Source organism: Xiphophorus maculatus, chromosome 24 (genome assembly GCF_002775205.1).
Source record: "Xiphophorus maculatus strain JP 163 A chromosome 24, X_maculatus-5.0-male, whole genome shotgun sequence".
Taxonomy (NCBI): domain Eukaryota; kingdom Metazoa; phylum Chordata; class Actinopteri; order Cyprinodontiformes; family Poeciliidae; genus Xiphophorus; species Xiphophorus maculatus.
The window spans coordinates 14,780,300-14,798,157 of record NC_036466.1 but is presented as its reverse complement, the minus strand read 5'-3'; the positions used below and the strand labels follow the sequence as shown (position 1 = coordinate 14,798,157).

Here is a 17,858-nt window from a genome sequence, read left to right as displayed (position 1 = left end):
GCCAGTCTGTTATTAATGATTTTGTCTCTGAAGGAAAAGAGCCCGTTGTTGTTGTTGTTGGCCCCACCGTTATAGAAAAACATACCTTTATGCCTACAACATATTTTAATTAAATTATTCGTTTAAATTATTTGGAGCAATGCATCATTTACACCAGCTGGTGGCGATAAAGCCATGGCGTTATAAACCGGAACCTTTGCAGTCCGAATCCATGTTTCTTATCGGTGTAGGAAATTTGTTAACAACAACCGGTTGCGGTTCTTTTAGAAACTTCAGTCATTTATTAAAGGAATACTCTGGTTTTTACGCGTTTATTAATGTATATTAATGTGTTATTACTTGTTTTAGCACAATAAGTCTTAGATATGTGTAATAACATTTAAAAACAAGGAAAAGCTCCGCTCTACATTCATCAAAGGTAGGTTCATTTGGAGGATTTAAAGTTAAAAAAGCTCATGTTCTTCTAAATATGCGTTTGGAAAGTGATGCCGAATTAGAGATAAGTATTAATTCATTTAATTCAATTTGATATAAAAGCTGCTGGTGTTTTGGCTGAGCAGATAAAACGCTTAAAGTGGAAAAGTCATGGATTTTTAAACGAAGCATGGTGGGTGATTTTTCCTCGAGTCCTCCAGGTGTCTCTCCTTGTGCATCAAGGCGTCATAAACTCACAGAACTGGCGTGTTTATTTTTCCGCTCTAAATGAGTCAGTCTCGATTGTAACGGGAAACTTTTCACTTCTGTTCCCGAAAACTGGCGCTATTTGTAGGGAGGCCTGGCCGACTGCATTTAAGGGTTTCATACAAGGGCGTAGGTTTGGTCTAAGTTTTGGAGGGACCTTACAACTTACTGACCAGCCCCCCCCCCCCCCCCGACCATTTTTGACCAGTGGGGGGTCAAAAATGGTCCCCCTCCCCCCAACCATAACCATAACTTGGATACAGATACAGTCATACTCAGCAGATCAGTTCAAGAACATTTTACTTTTTCCTGTTCAAAATTCAGCAAACATTACAAGTAAGATCAAAAGAAATATCCTCTGGATCTACTGATTACAACAAACACAATTGCAGATAAGAACAAAAAATGACTTCTTGCCCTTCAGGAAAAAGATGCAACACCTGGAGCCCTGAAGCTGCAGCCACCTCTCCATCGTTCTGCTCTGCTGTCTGAGCATCCTATGTGAAAAAATATTACATAATTAACAGACCTATTCTACCTCACATTCAGTGCTGACCTTACTAAACACCGGACTTTACAACAAATGCGTTGCGTGATAGATATCTAACTTATGGGTCCCCTCACTGTACTTACAGCCGAGGTAGTGAAATAACTTCTAATGTCTGTCGTCCTTTTCTTTTTTGGTGGCGACATGGAGACTCATAATAAATGTGAAACTCAGAAGGAGACCCGTTCACTGTCAGCACCATGGACCAAGCTTCCGCTCCGCGTGTGGCCAGCTGGCCGCCGCCTGGTGCAGCCAATCAAAGAACGTAGATCCACGTCCTGTGAGCCAATAGCGGGTCGTCATAGTTCAGAACAGCGAATTTTAAAATGAATGCTACCACTGCGTAGTATATTGAAATATTAAACTAATCAATGTAGATTTTCGTTTATTTATTTTGTTTTTGTTAAAAAATACATATGTTTTTTTTTTTAATTAATATGGCAAAAATTGGTCGGGACTATTTTATATCCCTTGAATATTGGTCGTGACATGTCACGACCGTCCACACCCAAACCTACGACCATGGTTTCATAAGTTAGAATTCATAAAGGAGTCTGAAAATGATACACACCCCAACCTGTCTCGATAACAAATGTTGCTGGACGATAAATTATCCCAAGAATTAATGCGATATAAACTATGATATCTTATTTTCAAGGTTTTGCTCTCTCCAAGACAATGAACGTTAATTTTATAAAAACACACAGGATCAAAACCATGAAAGACATAGAATACAAAGTCTGTAAACAAAATAGGCAATCAAATAATATTATTCATCAAAATGGAAATTATTGACCTCATTTTAATTTGTTTTGTGATGAATTTGTTATGACTAATGTTGGTCGTCTAATCCCTGTTAAGGTTCGGCGATGAATCCCAGAGCGGACCCAGCTGACGACTTCCTCCTCCAGGAGCCCTGGCTTCCTGTCTGCATCGACGGCTGCCAGCTGCTGGCCAAGAGCTGGTTCAGCGATGCAGAGTACTGCGTCCTGCTGACCGACATGCAGGGCGTGTGGGAGGAGCGGATGGATACAGCGGCCATCGAGCGCCGGGCGCAGGTACAGTGACCTTACATAGTTACGGTGACCTTACGTTGTAGGTACAGTGACCTTACGGTGTAGGTACAGTGACCTTACATAGTTACGGTGACCTTACGGTGTAGGTACAGTGACCTTACGGTGTAGGTACAGTGACCTTACATAGTTACGGTGACCTTACGGTGTAGGTACAGTGACCTTACATAGTTACGGTGACCTTACGGTGTAGGTACAGTGACCTTACATAGTTACGGTGACCTTACGGTGTAGGTACAGTGACCTTACATAGTTATGGTGACCTTACGGTGTAGGTACAGTGACCTTACGGTGTAGGTACAGTGACCTGGCAGCACATGATGATAATGGACCAGCTTCTGCCCTGCAGGAGCTGAACCGGCGTCTGCGCGCCGCCGTCCAGGCCTTCTTCTCCCATCTGCGTGAGGCGGCTGAGCCCTGGCTGTCGGGGGGAGGCGGCGGCGAGGCCCAGATGTGTGTGTGGCGGCGTGACGGGGTCGTGACCTTGAAGCTGAAGAGCGAGCTGGCCGGCCTGCCGTTCCACTGGGAGTTCCGCTGCAGCCCCGCTCCCGTCGCTCTGGTGAGCCGCAGCACATCTGGACACACGGCAGCTGCAGCTGCAGCGCCTGAACTGCTCTGTGCTTCTCAGGTGTGCTCTCAGCTGGTGCGCCCCCTGCTGGCCATGAGCCGCCTGCTGCACAGGCAGCTGGAGGAGCAGGGAGAGCTGCTGGCCAGGAAGGACCAGGAGATCCAGGACTACCGGGAGAACGGAGCCACGCTCAGCAGAGGTAGCAGGACAGAGACCCAGACAGGAAGTGACCAACACACCTAGACAGACAGGCAGGAAGTGACCAGATAAATATATTAATTATTTGTAAAGCCAGCAGCTGATCAAAATAAGCAAGTTACTATTTTTGTTCTTATTGTGTATGAAATGGATTGAATTGGATCTTTAACGATCTGAGCTGTGATGAATGAATTTGATGTTTGTGTGATTTTAATGGCAGAGCGCCTGCAGACGGACGTTTTCAACAAACAGCTCTACACAGAGGACTTCATTCAGAAGGTAAGAGCTCAGCGACACAGACTGCTGCTGCTGCATTAGCCTCCTGACAGTGAAAGCTCAGCTGCTGCCAGCCAATCAGAGCGGCTCTCTGGAGCCAGGTGTGTTTGCTGCGTCCCGGTGTGGAATGTCTCGTCTCCCTGCTGATCCTACGCTTCACACTGCTCTGTTAAAATCGTCATGACAACCACTCTGTTTTCTCCTTCCGAACTGATTCAATAATTGTAAAGAATCTGTGGAGATTTGATCGATTATTGATCCAAAAAACAAAAGAAAATCTGGGAATTTTCTTGTAACACTTTTCATTTCATTTTCTGTATGCAGGAAGATTATGTTAGCCCGTTCTAGCTACAAGACATTCGGTATTCGGACCGGATCGGTCGTCTAATCGATCCAGATCCTGGACCAGATCCGGACCGGATCAGACCGGTCTGTCAGAACCGGTCTGACAGACAGGTTCTGTCCGGTCTGTCAGACCGGACAGAACCTGACCGGTCTGATCAGGTTCTGTCCAAACCGAAGTAAAAGTTTCTGGGAGAAATATCACTGAAACGGGTCAACTGGAAGATCAGACATTGGCTGGAGTATGGGTGTGTGTGTGTGTGGGTGTGTGTGTAGGTGTGTGTGTGTGTGCTGTATTTATCAGGTTGGAGTATCAGCCATTTGCTGACTGTGTTTGTGTTGCCGTCCGTCTCCATGGCAACCACCTCTGACCTGAAACACCAATAAAGCTTCATGAACTAATTTTTCTCCTCATTGATCGTTTATTAGTGAATTGATAGGATCTCTAGCGCCACCTTGTTTCAGCTCTGGAGCTTTTGCAGGATTAAAATAAATCACATTCATTACTTTATTAAACTTTGAATAAATGTCATTTATTTATATATTTATTTATATCATTTGTTTTGATTTGCAAAGAAAATATCTACTAGCAAATTTTAGTTTTTATCTGGATGTAATTAAAAATAGGAAAATTATATTTTTTAAAAAGCATTTTCAAATTCTGTTAATAATTAAGAATTTTAATACATAAATAATTGATCTGTTTTCAGAAAAGCCGTTCTGTTTATGTTTCCTTAATGAATTTAAAAGTTGTTAAACATGTTCAGCTTTCTTAGATAAAATAATGAAATACACATTTTGTTGTAGTAGAAAAGAAAAAGGTTTTTTTATTTTTAATTTGAAGACATTCTGTAAATGTGTTTTTAATAATAAGTTATTGGTTTATTATTATTTAGAGGTGCATACATGTAGTTTAGTGTGTTTGTGTTGCGATTGTTCCAGTCTGAGCCGAATCCCGTCTGATTCTCAGCAGCGTTTTTAACCTCCAGCTTCTTTCAGCCGCTCCGTTTTTCCCTCTCAGCTGAAGCTTTTTGACGTTTTGGGTTATTTGTGCGCAGCCTCATCAGCGACTGTTTGTTCCCCTTGTGGCTTTCGTTTCCCACAGCGAGGGGAGCGCAGGGCAGGCGCACGGCCCAAAGACTGCCTGATGACAGGAGCTGCTGCTTTTATTTTCTGCTGCGTTTCCCCACCGGCCGCCACACAAACACCCCGCCCAGCGCAGGTCAACATTTACACGGGTGGAAATAGTCTGGCTGACACACACACACACACACACACACACACACTTCTTTACACACACTGCAGCTAAAGCTGGAGGATAGAGACACAGGGCTGATGCTTTCAGGATCAAACCAGCTTCTACAGTGTGTGTGTGTGTGTGTGTGTGTGTGTTGGGACGTCCCTATGTTTGTCCGGACCGGAACAGTCCAGCTCTGGTTGAGAGGTTATCTGGAAATATCTCAGTTACAGACTTTGAATAGGCCTCAAAGTGCTGAGCCGTGATTCCTGACCACAACTTTACTCTGAAAGACAGGAAGTGAAACAATCACTGACTTCCTGGAGGATAGAAGTTTACGCTAGCTAATGCTAGCTTACGCTCTGCACATGGCATCTTGCTAAAACTTTAATGCTAACAGGACTGACATCACAGTGGCGTCCATGGAGGTCAGGAAGCTCAGCGGCGCTAAAACACTATGAGCCTATTAAAACGCTGCTAGCTTCATTCATAAAATATGAACATGCATCACTACGCACAGTGGAAACAGCACACGCTAACAGCACACGCTAACAGCTACGGTCGACTTCACTGCTGGGAACACTTCTGCTAATGCGCTGATAGCAGAGCTAGTTTTTAGCTTAATATTTTAGCTAACTTAGCTTCCTTAAATGTATTTACCGTGTTTTCCGGACTATAGAGCGCACGTCACTCTAAGCCACACGGTCAAAGTTTGTTTTAAAACCTGGAAAGGTATAAAAGCCGCACCGGGCTACCGGCAGCACGGTTCAACGTAAAACTAGTAACGGCTTATAGTTAAAAAAATACAGTATACAGACAAACACTGATTTACTGGACCTGTGTTTAAAATTGGTTATCGACTGTTAAAAATCCAAAAAGTTAGATGTTTACATTAATGCTTTTATTTTGAAGTAGGCGGCAGTTCTGTTTCCTCTGATGTTTTCTTTGAACACCAGAAATCAACAAGTGAGGGTCATAGAAGAATGAAACATTAATCAGGGGAGTTTCACAAATACACGCAAAAATTCACACATATTCATAAATGCAATGCTTAGCATTAGCTTCTGATAAATATTGTGTTGTTGTAGCGTGTTATTAGAACTAATGTTTATGTGTATAGGGTTAGTGTAGCTAGCTTCTAGTTAGCGTTGCCGCCACTGGTCTTCCTGATCTCCACTCTTGGGGTTTCAGCCAATCAGCTCCTGGTTAGCTGCTGTGCTAACAGCAGCTAACAGCCTAGCCAGTTCATGTTTTCTCCTATTAGCTTTAGTTTTGCGCTGCTAGCCGAGGTTTGGCTGGTTGGCCTGCAGCATCCAATAGCAATTACTATTAATAGCAATTAATAGCATCCAATTAGCAGCTTTTGCTGCTAATTCTGGACTTTATGAAGTTCTGATTCAACCAGTGAGGATCTAGTTGGGGATCCGGTGACCCAGTGAGGATCTAGTTGGGGATCCGGTGACCCAGGGGGGATCTAGTTGGGGATCCGGTGACCCAGCGACATCGGCGCCCGGCCGCGTTGACGCGTGCCGCTCGCTTGCAGCTCTGAACCGTCACCGCTTGGGAACGTCGCCCACTTCCTGTTTCTTGGGCCGGCGGCTTTGTGTTTCCATGGCAACCTGCTCGGCAGTATAACAGCATCTGACAATTTGTGGCGGCTCCTGACCAAAACACCTCACTTGAGGTTTACATGAATCACGTAATTGGGCAGAAATACTGCGGCTCCTAAATGTGGCGTCCTGGTGCAGATCTGCTGCTTTCTGCCTTCAGACGGACATTTTTCTACTGAACTGTCCTAAAAGTAATAAATAAAGCCTGAAGCATAACAACCTTATTTACAGTGTAGAAATATGCAGTTAGTGCAGCAGCAGGTTTAAATCCTGCAAGCGGCTCAGTTCTCATGTTCATGTCGCGTTTGTAGGGAAAGTTTGAGATAAATAAATGAAGCTGAAGCATTTTGTCTTGTGACGTTTTAAAAACATTTGGAAAGAATTTTGATAAAATAAATGTATAAAGTTAATTAGAAAAGATGATATGGGGCTCCATTGGTGTCAGGTGTGTTTATTTTTAGGATGAAGATAAATCTGTAAGTCTGGATGAGTCAGTTCATCAGATTGAGACGGTCAAGTTCATCTGTTGTTTTTCTCAACATTATGTTAGGACCATTTTTAAAAGGACTTCTTAAACTCATAAATGTTTGAGTTGTTTATGGATAAAGTGCCCATTTACAACCCTATAACAAGCAAGAAACAGTTTGGACAATATTTTCATTTTTCAACAACCTAATTGACATTGTCAGGCTATGTTTCGTTTCCTCTGTAGATTCCAGACGTTTCTCTGCTCTGAAAACCAAAATGCGTCACAAAGTGCAGCATCGCTGTTGGGTTCAGGCTGCAGTGAACCGAACACAGCCGTGCAGGTGAAACGGTTTCTACCTGATCGGTTTCCTCCTGTAAGGACTGCAGATGGAAACTGTCGGCTGTGTGAGGAATTTATGGCTGAGCTGGGAAGGACACTGGTTTCATCTGAACTGGGAGTGACGTACTGGTGTGAAAAGCATCGGCTGGAAGGCTGGAAGGATAAATTTAGGCAGTGAGTCATGAAGCCGTTAGCCTGCCTCTGCTAACAATCCAGGACAGCAACCAGTTTGATTTATCCAGAGCTTAATCCTCATCAATCTACCTGTCAGTGGAACTGGGTCGGGACTGGGAGGCTGGAGGGTTACTGGGACAGCTGGGAGCTGGGCAACAAGGTGCTGAAATCCAGGATTAGAGTCTGCAAACACGAGAGCGAACGTTGAGACAGAGGTTCTGTTCCAGCTCCAGAGGCACAAACACAGCGTTGCTTCACAGTGACACAACAAACACGGCGGTGGCAGCATCATGCTGTGGAGCCCGGCATGGAATGAAACGTCCAGGTAGTTCTTGAAGTTCCATCAAACCGTTCAGACTGACTATACAACCAGGATCAATCAGTCGGTAACCAGTCAGTAACCAGTCGGTGACCAGGTGGTAACCAGTTGGTAACCAGTCAGTAACCAGTCGGTGACCAGGTGGTAACCAGTTGGTAACCAGTCAGTAACCAGTCGGTGACCAGGTGGTAACCAGGTGGTAACCAGTTGGTAACCAGTCGGTAACCAGGTGGTAACCAGTCAGTAACCAGTCGGTGACCAGGTGGTGACCAGTCGGTAACCAGCCGGTAACCAGGTGGTGACCAGTCGGTGACCAGGTGGTGACCAGTCGGTGACCAGGTGGTAACCAGGTGGTAACCAGTTGGTAACCAGTCAGTAACCAGTCGGTGACCAGGTGGTAACCAGTCAGTAACCAGTCGGTGACCAGGTGGTAACCAGGTGGTAACCAGTTGGTAACCAGTCGGTAACCAGGTGGTAACCAGTCAGTAACCAGTCGGTGACCAGGTGGTAACCAGGTGGTAACCAGTTGGTAACCAGTTGGTAACCAGGTGGTGACCAGTCGGTAACCAGCCGGTAACCAGGTGGTGACCAGTCGGTGACCAGGTGGTGACCAGGTGGTAACCAGTCGGTAACCAGTCAGTAACCAGTCGGTGACCAGGTGGTAACCAGGCGGTAACCAGTTGGTAACCAGTCGGTAACCAGGTGGTAACCAGTCGGTAACCAGGTGGTGACCAGTCGGTAACCAGCCGGTAACCAGGTGGTGACCAGTCGGTGACCAGGTGGTAACCAGTCGGTAACCAGTCAGTAAACCGGTGCAGTTTACTCACTCGGTCGGTTGCTGAGGGTTCTGGACTCTTCGTGTTTCTCTGGCTGATCTGCTGGTTGTTGGTCAGAACAGGAAGCTGAGGTCACAGTGATGATGAAGAGCGAGGCAGAGTAAACCTGAGGTGAGGAAGAGGAGGGAGACTAACCTTAACCCACTGAGCCAACAGCAGCCAGAACCAGAACTGCTTACCGGCTAATAGAGGAACCAGAGGCGGCTGGTCCAAAACTACAAACCAAGCTGACTGGGGGCGGGGCTTGTGCAGGGGGCGGGGCCACCAGGTGAGCTGCTCCTCACTGCGTTCTCTCCAGAAACACAGCCAGGTACGGAAGGCCATTCCTGCCAGCAGCAGAAGCATCGTCTGGTACCGCAGCAGAAATGCCTGCAGGTTATCGTTTCTGCTTTCAGACGTTGCCGTAGCAACAGCTGACCAAGGACTCCTTCCTGGTCATTTGGGTTTGGGTCAGCTGGCTCACGGAGGAGGGTTCAGCAATCAATGGCAACGAAATGAGGCAACGCTGGAGAGACCGACCAACGGTCGGAGCGCTGCCCCCGCTGGCGGCTCGGAGTCACTGCAGGTGACCCTGTTGGTGAACCAGGAAGTGAAACTGCTTGCTGTTTGTTCAATTCAGTTGATTCTGTTGTAAAGAAACAGGAATGAACTCTGGAACCCCAGCAGATCAGACAGAACCAGAGGAGACAGACTTCCACATGAATCCAGGGCTTTAAATAGGCCAGAAGCTCATATATCCTGCCAGTGGCACTAATGGGCTTCCGTACGGGTCAGGAGGGCTCCATGGAGATTTCAGCGCCACAGACCGGGCTGCCGGTTCAGGTGAAGTGAGCCGGTGTGCAGCCAGACCCCCGGGGGGCATTAGGGCAGAATAAGGGGGGCTTTCTGCTGCTTTCTGCCACATTGGCTCCTCTGTCCGACGCGCCGCAGCCACATTTATTTTTACGATATTTAAACCAACAAATAACAAAAATAAATCAATGAGCAACCTGGAGTCTGACCGCAGAGAGAGAGCCCCCTGCCCCCGTACCCCACCCGAACCCCCCACTGCCCCGTCTGCCCCGGGGGAGGAGGGGCGTCAATATTTACCCAGCTAATTCTGACAGTTTGTCTCCTTAGCAGAGAAAATAGCGGCGGCTAAACGCAGGAGCTCAGCCGCATCACTTCCTGCTGCTGCTCGCATCCTGACCTGTGACGAGAGGCTGATGACATCACTTCCTGTGTCACACCTCAGAGATGCTGCAGGATTTTTGGGTGGATCCCAGGAAAGAACCGAACTGCAGATTTATAAAGACATAAATATTGGGATTAGAAATGTAAACGTATTCAACGTGAAATTAATCTGAGTTATAAAATAATGAAAGAAAAAGTTTTAAAAAGATTCATCATTAAAAAATGTTCCGCCTGCTGCCAGAGCAGCTCCAGTTTATGGTGATTCATTTTCTTTTGACTCGATTAAACCCTGAAGGTTCTGGATCCTGGCTGATCCGGACTCTGTTTCTCTCCAGAACCTTCCTCTGCTGCGGTCGGATCCGTCCGACGCTCCGGGATTCAACGCCGACCTGCAGCGGCTCTACGCCGCCGTCGCCGCACCGCACAAACGCAGACGACCGCAGGAGACCCACGGCGACCCAGACCGGACAGAACCACCAGAACCACCAGCACAGACTACAGGTGAGTCAGAACCAGAACCACCAGCAGACGTCAGGCCACGTTGACGGAAACTCAGTTTGCTGGAGATCATCTCAGATTCTAACAATCAGATTAAACTGAGTCTAAATGTGTGAAATCTGCATTGAACCAGTAAATCCAGGACAGCGTCTCTAATTAATCACTTCCTGTTTTCTCTGCCTGCCAGTGATTGGACCTGGCGGAGGCGACCCAGAGAACCAGAACCCCAGCGGCCAGGTTGGACCCGACGGTGCGGCGCAGGTCAGGGAACGTCCTGAACTGAGAACAGGAAGAAACACAGCAGACATTTTCCTTCCATCTGACTGAAGCTGAAACAGTGAAACCTGCCAGCAGCAGCAGGCCACACTTTTCAGATAAAATCCATAAACTGGTTTTATTCTGAAGAAAATGTTTTAAAAAGTTTGAAAGTTTCTGAAAGCAGGTTTCTGTTGTCCAGGCTGCGGCCGTCGGAGCGACTCGCCCTGCGGAGCGACAGTCCTCCAGACCAAAGAAGAAGAAAGTGGGCCTGTTCCGATGACAGACAGGAAGTGACTCGGTCGCAGCGTCTGATTGGCTCAGAGTTTTAAGCTTTTAAAGTTTTATCTTTGTGTCAATAAAGTTTACATCATCAGCTCCTCTTCCTCCTCCTCTTCCTCACTGACGCAGGGTATTCTGGGAAATGAAGGCTTCGTTAAGTTTCCTGAGGAAAGTTTTGGCGCCCAGCATCAGATCGTGGCTCTCTGCCCAGGGCGCCTGCTGAAGTATAGAAAACATTCCTAGATCAACATCTGGAAGTCTGATCTATGTTTCATTTCTAGACTTTAGGATACAAACAGAAACATCAAGAATCGTCTTGGATTAGAATTATTTACCTGCCGGGTCACCTGGCTCGGTGCGGAGGGAGGGGGAGGGGCCGGCGGGCGGGCGGAGGGCCGGTCAGCAGGTCCCGCAGGGCGCGGTCATCCTCCTCCTCCTCCTCCTCCTCTTCCTCATCTGGGCCGCAGCGCAGCGGCAGCTCTCCATTCCCAGCGAGCCGCAGCAGCTGCGGCACCAGGAGACCCGAAGACCCGCCGCGCTGCGGGACTCTCTACCTGCTGCGGGACTCTCTACCTGCTGCGGGACTCTCTACCTGCTGCGGGACTCTCTACCTGCCGGCCGGACAGGCGGCGGCGCGCCGCGCGGCTCCGCGGCCGCAGCTTCCAGCCCGCCCTCACCTGTTGCTGCGTCTGGCTGTGCCGCGGCGCGTTGGAAACCTTTACGCACCGAGCGGCTCTCCGGTCCTCGCTGTTGGTGTCCACAGGTTTCCACTGGTCCTTACTGGTCTCTCCGATCCTTACTGGTCCTCGCTGCTCACCCTCGGGGCGCCATGAGTTCCTCCGCGGTTCCTCCAGCCTGACGGCTCAGCGGGGCGCCGGGCGGAGCCGAAGCCGCCTCTCCGGCGGGATGCGGCTCCCCGCACTGCTGGCCTGCCTGGCGGGTTGCGCGCTGCTGCTGCTGCTGCTGCCGCAGGCCGGCCTGGCCTGCGGGCCGGGGAAGGGCCACGGCCGGCGGCGGGGCCCCCGGAAGCTGGTGCCGCTGGTCCTGAAGCAGTTCAGCCCCAACGTGGCGGAGCAGACGCTGGGCGCCAGCGGCAAGGCGGAGGGGAAGATCAGCCGCGGCTCGGAGCGCTTCAAGGAGCTGAGCCCCAACTACAACCCGGACATCATCTTCAAGGACGAGGAGAACACCGGGGCGGACCGCCTCATGACGCAGGTTCGGCCTAGTCCAAGTCCACAGACATTCGGCAGCTCGTGCGTAACAGAGTGCGTCTGGTGGTGTGGTGTTCTGCGCAGGCGCAGCAGCAGCTTGTTCAGATGGATCACCTGGTCACGTGCGTTCCCGTCCTCAGCCGCAGCGGACTTTCGGGGTGTTTATGACGTCAGCATTGATGTGGGATTTATTGGGCTGCCAACTAAACCCTTAATAACATCAACTTCCGGTGGCCGGATGTCCACAGAGGCTGCAGCTGTAGATCAAAGATTGAACCGATTCGACCTTTGAAACTCTGGGGCGAAATCGATATCGATATCGATAGATAAAAGATTTATCTGAGTTTCCATCAGCCGGATTGATGAGTGCACACTGAACCCCCCCACCCCCCCGCCGGTCCGCAGACGGCTCCTCCAGGGTGTTCTGGTGAAAACGGCCGGCTCCTGGCCCCGGCCTTCATTGTGGCCCCCGGCCTTCATTGTGGCCCCTGTGAGGCTCCATACTTTAGCTGATCCGTTCCTGTAAAAAATGTTCTGTTGACTTGATTATATTTGTAACGGAAATGAACAACTTTCTGTTAAATTTGTTTCATTTCTGGTCATGTTGGACGAAGCAATTTATTTAAACATTTTATTTGAATAATTGACTCTCGGTGACGCAGCAGCTCTTTTTCTGCTGTGTTTACCGGAAGTGGCGCCAGAACCGGCTGTTCTCACCCGGTCCGCGGGCCGAACAACGGGCGCTGGGGAGCGCCTTGCGGACACGGCTGGAGTTTATCAGCAGAACCGGATTAATTAGATGCTGCGGGACCGGAAACGCATCACCACGCAAACTTCAAATGCTCTGAGGTTGATGGCCCCGATGGGCCCCGATGGGCCCCGCCGTCCATCTGGCTGCGGTTCTATAGATCTATTGATCTGGACAAACTTCTGAACAAATCAGAAAATCCAAGTTCAGCTTCAGGTTGATGAGTGAAAGACGTTTCTGTTCACAGCGTTTCCACGGTAACCAGGTCAGACCAGCAGCTGAATATTATGGGATTGTTTCTGTTTCTGCTTCAACAAAAATCACCTGAAATAAACTAGCATAGTCCAAACCCGCATGTGCTTTACCTGAGTCCTGCTGTTCATCAGGCGGTTACCAGGGCGACCTACAGTCTCTCCACTCTATGACAAATGAAACAAAAAGTGTGAATTTGAGGTTTCCTCTTCTCGACCTTTAACTTTTGACCTCTAACCCGTTAGCGCCTGGCTAACGGCTCCGTCTCTCCGCTCTGCAGCGCTGCAAGGACAAGCTGAACTCTCTGGCCATCTCGGTGATGAACTTCTGGCCCGGGGTCCGGCTGCGGGTCACCGAGGGCTGGGACGAGGACGGCCACCACTCGTCCAGCTCGCTGCACTACGAGGGCCGGGCCGTGGACGTCACCACGTCCGACCGCGACCGCCACAAGTACGCCACGCTGGCGCGGCTGGCGGTGGAGGCCGGCTTCGACTGGGTCCACTACGAGTCCCGGGCGCACGTCCACTGCAGCGTCAAGTCAGGTGGGCCGCCGCCGTGACCCGGCCGCGACCCCGCTGTGACCTTTGTTTTAAGCTCCCTTGGTTCTGCTCTGTTGTCATGGAGGTTTGGAATCGTCTCCATGTTTCACCAAACCAACATGATCAGGTTCCTGTTTATCGTTATTATTATGTTACAGTTTACTGTTTATATTTAGGACACAACAAATCAATAATATCAATCACTACAGATCAATATCAACAGATAAACTGCTGGTCTCACCGCACAGCATTCTGGGAGATGTAGGCAGAGGAAAGGATTAGCTGCTTAGCTTCTAAGCTAAGCTAAACAAGCTAAGCTAGCTGAATAGCATCAGCTAACTCACTCACTCTTTGGTTGCCTAGCAACAACATGCCGAGTAAGTAAGTGGCAGGTTTCTCTGCCGAGTTGCTTAAACGAGTTCAGACATTCAGAACAAATAGCTGCTGATTATTAGCAATAATTAATAATTATTGATATTGATCGGTGTGAAGCTTTTACATCGTGATGCGTTGACCCGCCGTCGGCTGATCCGGTTTCTGAAGGAAGACGTTCTGGGAAACATGAGGGAGCTGAGTGGAGGATGGGCCGGTTCTGTTGGGACGGTTCTTTAGGTTTTCACTGAGAAACTGAGTTTCAGGAACTGATCCAGCAGGAAGTAATCCCTCCAGCAGGAAGTAATCCCTCCAGCAGGAAGTAATCCCTCCAGCAGGAAGTAATCCCGGTTCCTCCTCCTCCTCCTCTTCTAGTTAACAGAATTATTTCAGTCCCGTTGCAGTATTTACATACACTCAGGTCCTGACTTTGACTAGGCCACTGTGTGGTCTGTTCTGTTGAGTTGGTTTGGGTGGTGGCGAGACGCTGGACACTGATCCATAACTAATATTGATTATTGATCCTGTTTCTCTCCAGAAACTGAATTCAAACTGAAACAGTTAACAGGCTAAGCTAGTTCTTGGTTTGAGTCTTTACCTCAAACCTTCATCATCATCGTCGTCATCGTCGCTGCATGGTGACAATAGGAGCCTAAAGTCTAACTGTCCCTTCAGGAAACGTAAAGTCAGCCAGTTGTTCCTCTGATGGTAACAAACGTCTCCTTCTCCTCTTCCTCCTGTTTCTCCCCCAGAGCGGGTGGCGAGGGCCCAGCCCCTGACCTGATCACAAGGGAAACTATCAAGTTGGTATCTTTCATTTTCATTCTGTTTTCCCTTTAAAACACAGTCAGTGAGTTACATGACCTGACCACCAGAGGGCGACAAAGCAGCACTGATTTAGATCAGGAGAAGAAGCCTGAAGAAGTCTGGATAAATCTGAACCAGGAGGCTCAGATAAAACTGCAGAAACACTCTGCTAACGACAATCATAATAATAATAATAATAATAATAATAATCATCATCAGCTCGCTCTCTCTGGCTGCTTAGTTTAGCTTTTGAAAATTTTGCATTTTTTCTGGTTTCTGGTTTCCAGTTGCTGGTCTCTGGGTCTGGTTCTGGACTGGACCACACCACACCAGTCTGGATCAGACCATGTTGTTCTCCGGATTCAGCTGAGCCGATGTCACCTGAAGGCAGCAGTGAGACGTTCAGGGCCTTACGAGAACAGTCGCTTCCAGAAGCACAAACACCTCCAAATTGCACCTGTAGGCTCGGCCGTGCTGGTTGCTAGGAGACCAGAGGAAGTTTGAAGGCTAAACTAAAGTCCATGACTCTGTCGGCCATGACAGGTTTCCTCTGTGCCAAGTTCAAAACAAGCAGCAGGACGATGCGTTCACTGGCCACTGGTTCATGCAGTGGTGCATCATGGTTGTTGGGTCAGACGGGTCGTCCCTCCCTCATCATGAAGGACTTTGGGTTAGGCTCAAGAGACGACAAAGTTTGAGTTGCTATGGAGACCGTACGAGGGGAGCTCTGGTTCTGATCTAGTTTAATCCGGATCATTGATCCACTTTGCTTTGAACAAACTGATTGAGCTGAACCGTTTCAGCTGGTTAGCATTAGCTGGGTTAGCATTAGCTTCAGATTAATCTTTTTGCTTCTTGCTAAACGATTTCATGTTATTTCTGAAGTTCAGGTGAAAATGAGAAAATCAGCAACAGATAATCAGCCAATATTACCAATATTTCCTGATTTGGGTCATTAACATCATTTCCTGTTATGACGTACAGCGTTTCCTGTTCTGGTTGTAAAATCTCCACTTGGAAGAAATGGAGACATTTATTAATATTTATAGATCAGTTATTGGATCCAGTAGGATGATTTCTATCATATCTGATCAATTATTGATCAGAAGACGTCTTGTCCTCACCATCCGTCCTCAGATCACTCCATGGCGGCCAAGGAAGGCGGCTGTTTCCCTGGCAACGCCTCGGTGACGTTGGAGGGCGGCGCCCGGAAGTCCATGAGCGCGCTGCGGCCCGGGGACCGGATCCTGGCCTCGGCGAACGGCGGCCTGGTCTTCAGCGAGGTCATGACCTTCCTGGACCGGGACCCGGACACACCTCGGCTCTTTGTCAGCCTGCGGACCGCGGCCGGACCACAGCTCGCCCTCACTGCCGCCCACCTGCTCTTCGTGTCGGGCAGGAACTGCTCCGAGGGCGCGGTGCCGGCGACCGGCCGGCTGCGTGCCGCCTACGCCGGCGCCGTCCGGCCCGGTCAATGCGTCCTGGTGGCGGTCGGTGGGGTGGCGCGTCTGTCCCGCATCGTTGGGGTCAGCGTGACGACAAACCGAGGGGCGTTCGCCCCGCTGACCCAGCAGGGAACCATCATTGTGGACGGCGTGGCGGCGTCCTGCTACGCGGCGGTGGACGGCCACCGGCTAGCCCACCTGGCCTTCGCCCCGCTCCGCCTGCTGCACTGCTGGACTGGGAGCGCTGGGCGCCACGGCAACGGCCTGCACTGGTACTCACGGATCTTACTCTGGCTGGGTCGGGCGGTTCTGGACCCGGGGCGCCTCCATCCGCTGAGCGTCGCTCTGGGCGACATGTGAGAGAAACCGGCATGGGACCGAGGTGGACTTCCTGCTGAAGTGGCAGCAAACAGGAAGTAGTATCAACCAATAGAAAGTACCAGCAACAAACAGGAAGTGCCAACAACAAACAGGATGTACCAGCAGAAAAAAAAAGTACCAGGAACAAACAAGAAGTACTATCAACAAAAAGTACCCGAAGCAAACAGGAAGTACTATCAACACACAGGAAGTACCGGCAGCAAACAGGAAGTACCACCAGCAAACAGGAAGTACCAGGAACAAACAGGAAGTACTATCAACAAACAGGAAGTACCAGCAGCAAACAGGAAGTGCCAGCAACAAACAGGAAGTACCACCAGCAAACAGGAAGTACCAGGAACAAACAGGAAGTACTATCAACAAACAGGAAGTACCAGCAGCAAACAGGAAGTAAGAGGAAACATTTCTGGAGCAGCAGACATTAAACGCACCACGAAGAACAAATCCACATGTAACTGTCGTCCTGACCAGATTGTCTCCATAAGTTTGTTACGATAAATCGTCCCAGGAATTATTGCGATAAACGATAATATCGTTGCTTTCAGATTATTTTTAAGTCATTTATTAATAACGGATAATAACGCATGTTCGCCCTCTAAAGGACTAAAACTGTAATTTTGTAAAGAAGAGTTAACTCGGGAACTAAAAAATATTCTGAACATAGGAATAAAACCACAAACAACTGAAACCAGAAATAAAATTAATTATTGTTCATCAGAATAGAAATTATGGAGTTCATTTAAATTTCTCAGGCGATTTATTACAACACGCTGTCATGCAATCAGTCAGAGGCTTTTTGAGGTCCATTGTAACACAGACTGCTACAGGAGCGACCAGCCAGGAGAAACCAGGATGAGTTCCAACGTTTCATTTTCTTCTGGGATCAACAAAGTTTTTGAATTAAGAAATGATTCAATATTTCAACACAAGAATTATTTCTTAGTGTTTATTGTGTAAATTAGCTAAACCAGCATTAGCTGGTATAATCTTGGCCACCAGGTGGCAGCAAAATGCTTCAATTGTCCCGTTTTAATCTACATTAACAGACTTTATTTTAACCCACACAGGGTTCGGTACTTCAAACATCACAGATTAACTTCAGATTAAATCCAGATTAACTCCCTGGTTCATTTAAAGTAAGACCTAATTTGACCTGAACAGAATATTTTATTTTATCTTGATAAAATCTAATTGTTTTGCTTAACTGAAGCAGATTTGGAGTCATT

The 17,858-nt window shown here is 48.4% G+C and overlaps 2 protein-coding genes and 1 long non-coding RNA gene across 4 annotated transcripts; 2 read left to right on the top strand and 1 right to left on the bottom strand.

Moving 5' to 3' along the window:
• Nucleotides 1-234: 234 nt before the first annotated feature.
• Nucleotides 235-11,193, top strand: nhej1 (non-homologous end joining factor 1). The gene is made up of 8 exons (XM_023329978.1): nt 235-418; nt 2,090-2,286; nt 2,651-2,860; nt 2,930-3,068; nt 3,288-3,346; nt 10,178-10,343; nt 10,528-10,601; nt 10,798-11,193. Exons 2-8 carry the CDS (start codon nt 2,098-2,100, stop codon nt 10,876-10,878), a joined length of 918 nt encoding a protein of 305 aa, XP_023185746.1. The 5' UTR covers nt 235-418; nt 2,090-2,097; the 3' UTR covers nt 10,879-11,193.
• On the bottom strand, nt 3,031-10,182 carry LOC111607685. Of its 2 annotated transcripts, XR_002752422.1 has the most exons (5): nt 9,859-10,182; nt 8,661-8,775; nt 7,605-7,697; nt 7,358-7,493; nt 3,031-3,108 (listed from the first exon to the last, which is right to left on the bottom strand). It is a non-coding gene; the product is annotated as an uncharacterized LOC111607685 (long non-coding RNA). The 2 variants fall into 2 exon arrangements; XR_002752421.1 differs by lacking the exon at nt 9,859-10,182 and having other exon boundaries at nt 8,661-9,678.
• A 572-nt stretch (nt 11,194-11,765) lies between the features above and the next one.
• Nucleotides 11,766-16,892, top strand: LOC102224207 (indian hedgehog B protein). Its single transcript, XM_023329977.1, has 3 exons — nt 11,766-12,092; nt 13,369-13,630; nt 15,944-16,892. The coding sequence occupies exons 1-3, from the start codon at nt 11,784-11,786 to the stop codon at nt 16,609-16,611; spliced, it is 1,239 nt and encodes a 412-aa protein (XP_023185745.1). The 5' UTR covers nt 11,766-11,783; the 3' UTR covers nt 16,612-16,892.
• The last annotated feature ends 966 nt before the right edge of the window (nt 16,893-17,858 follow it).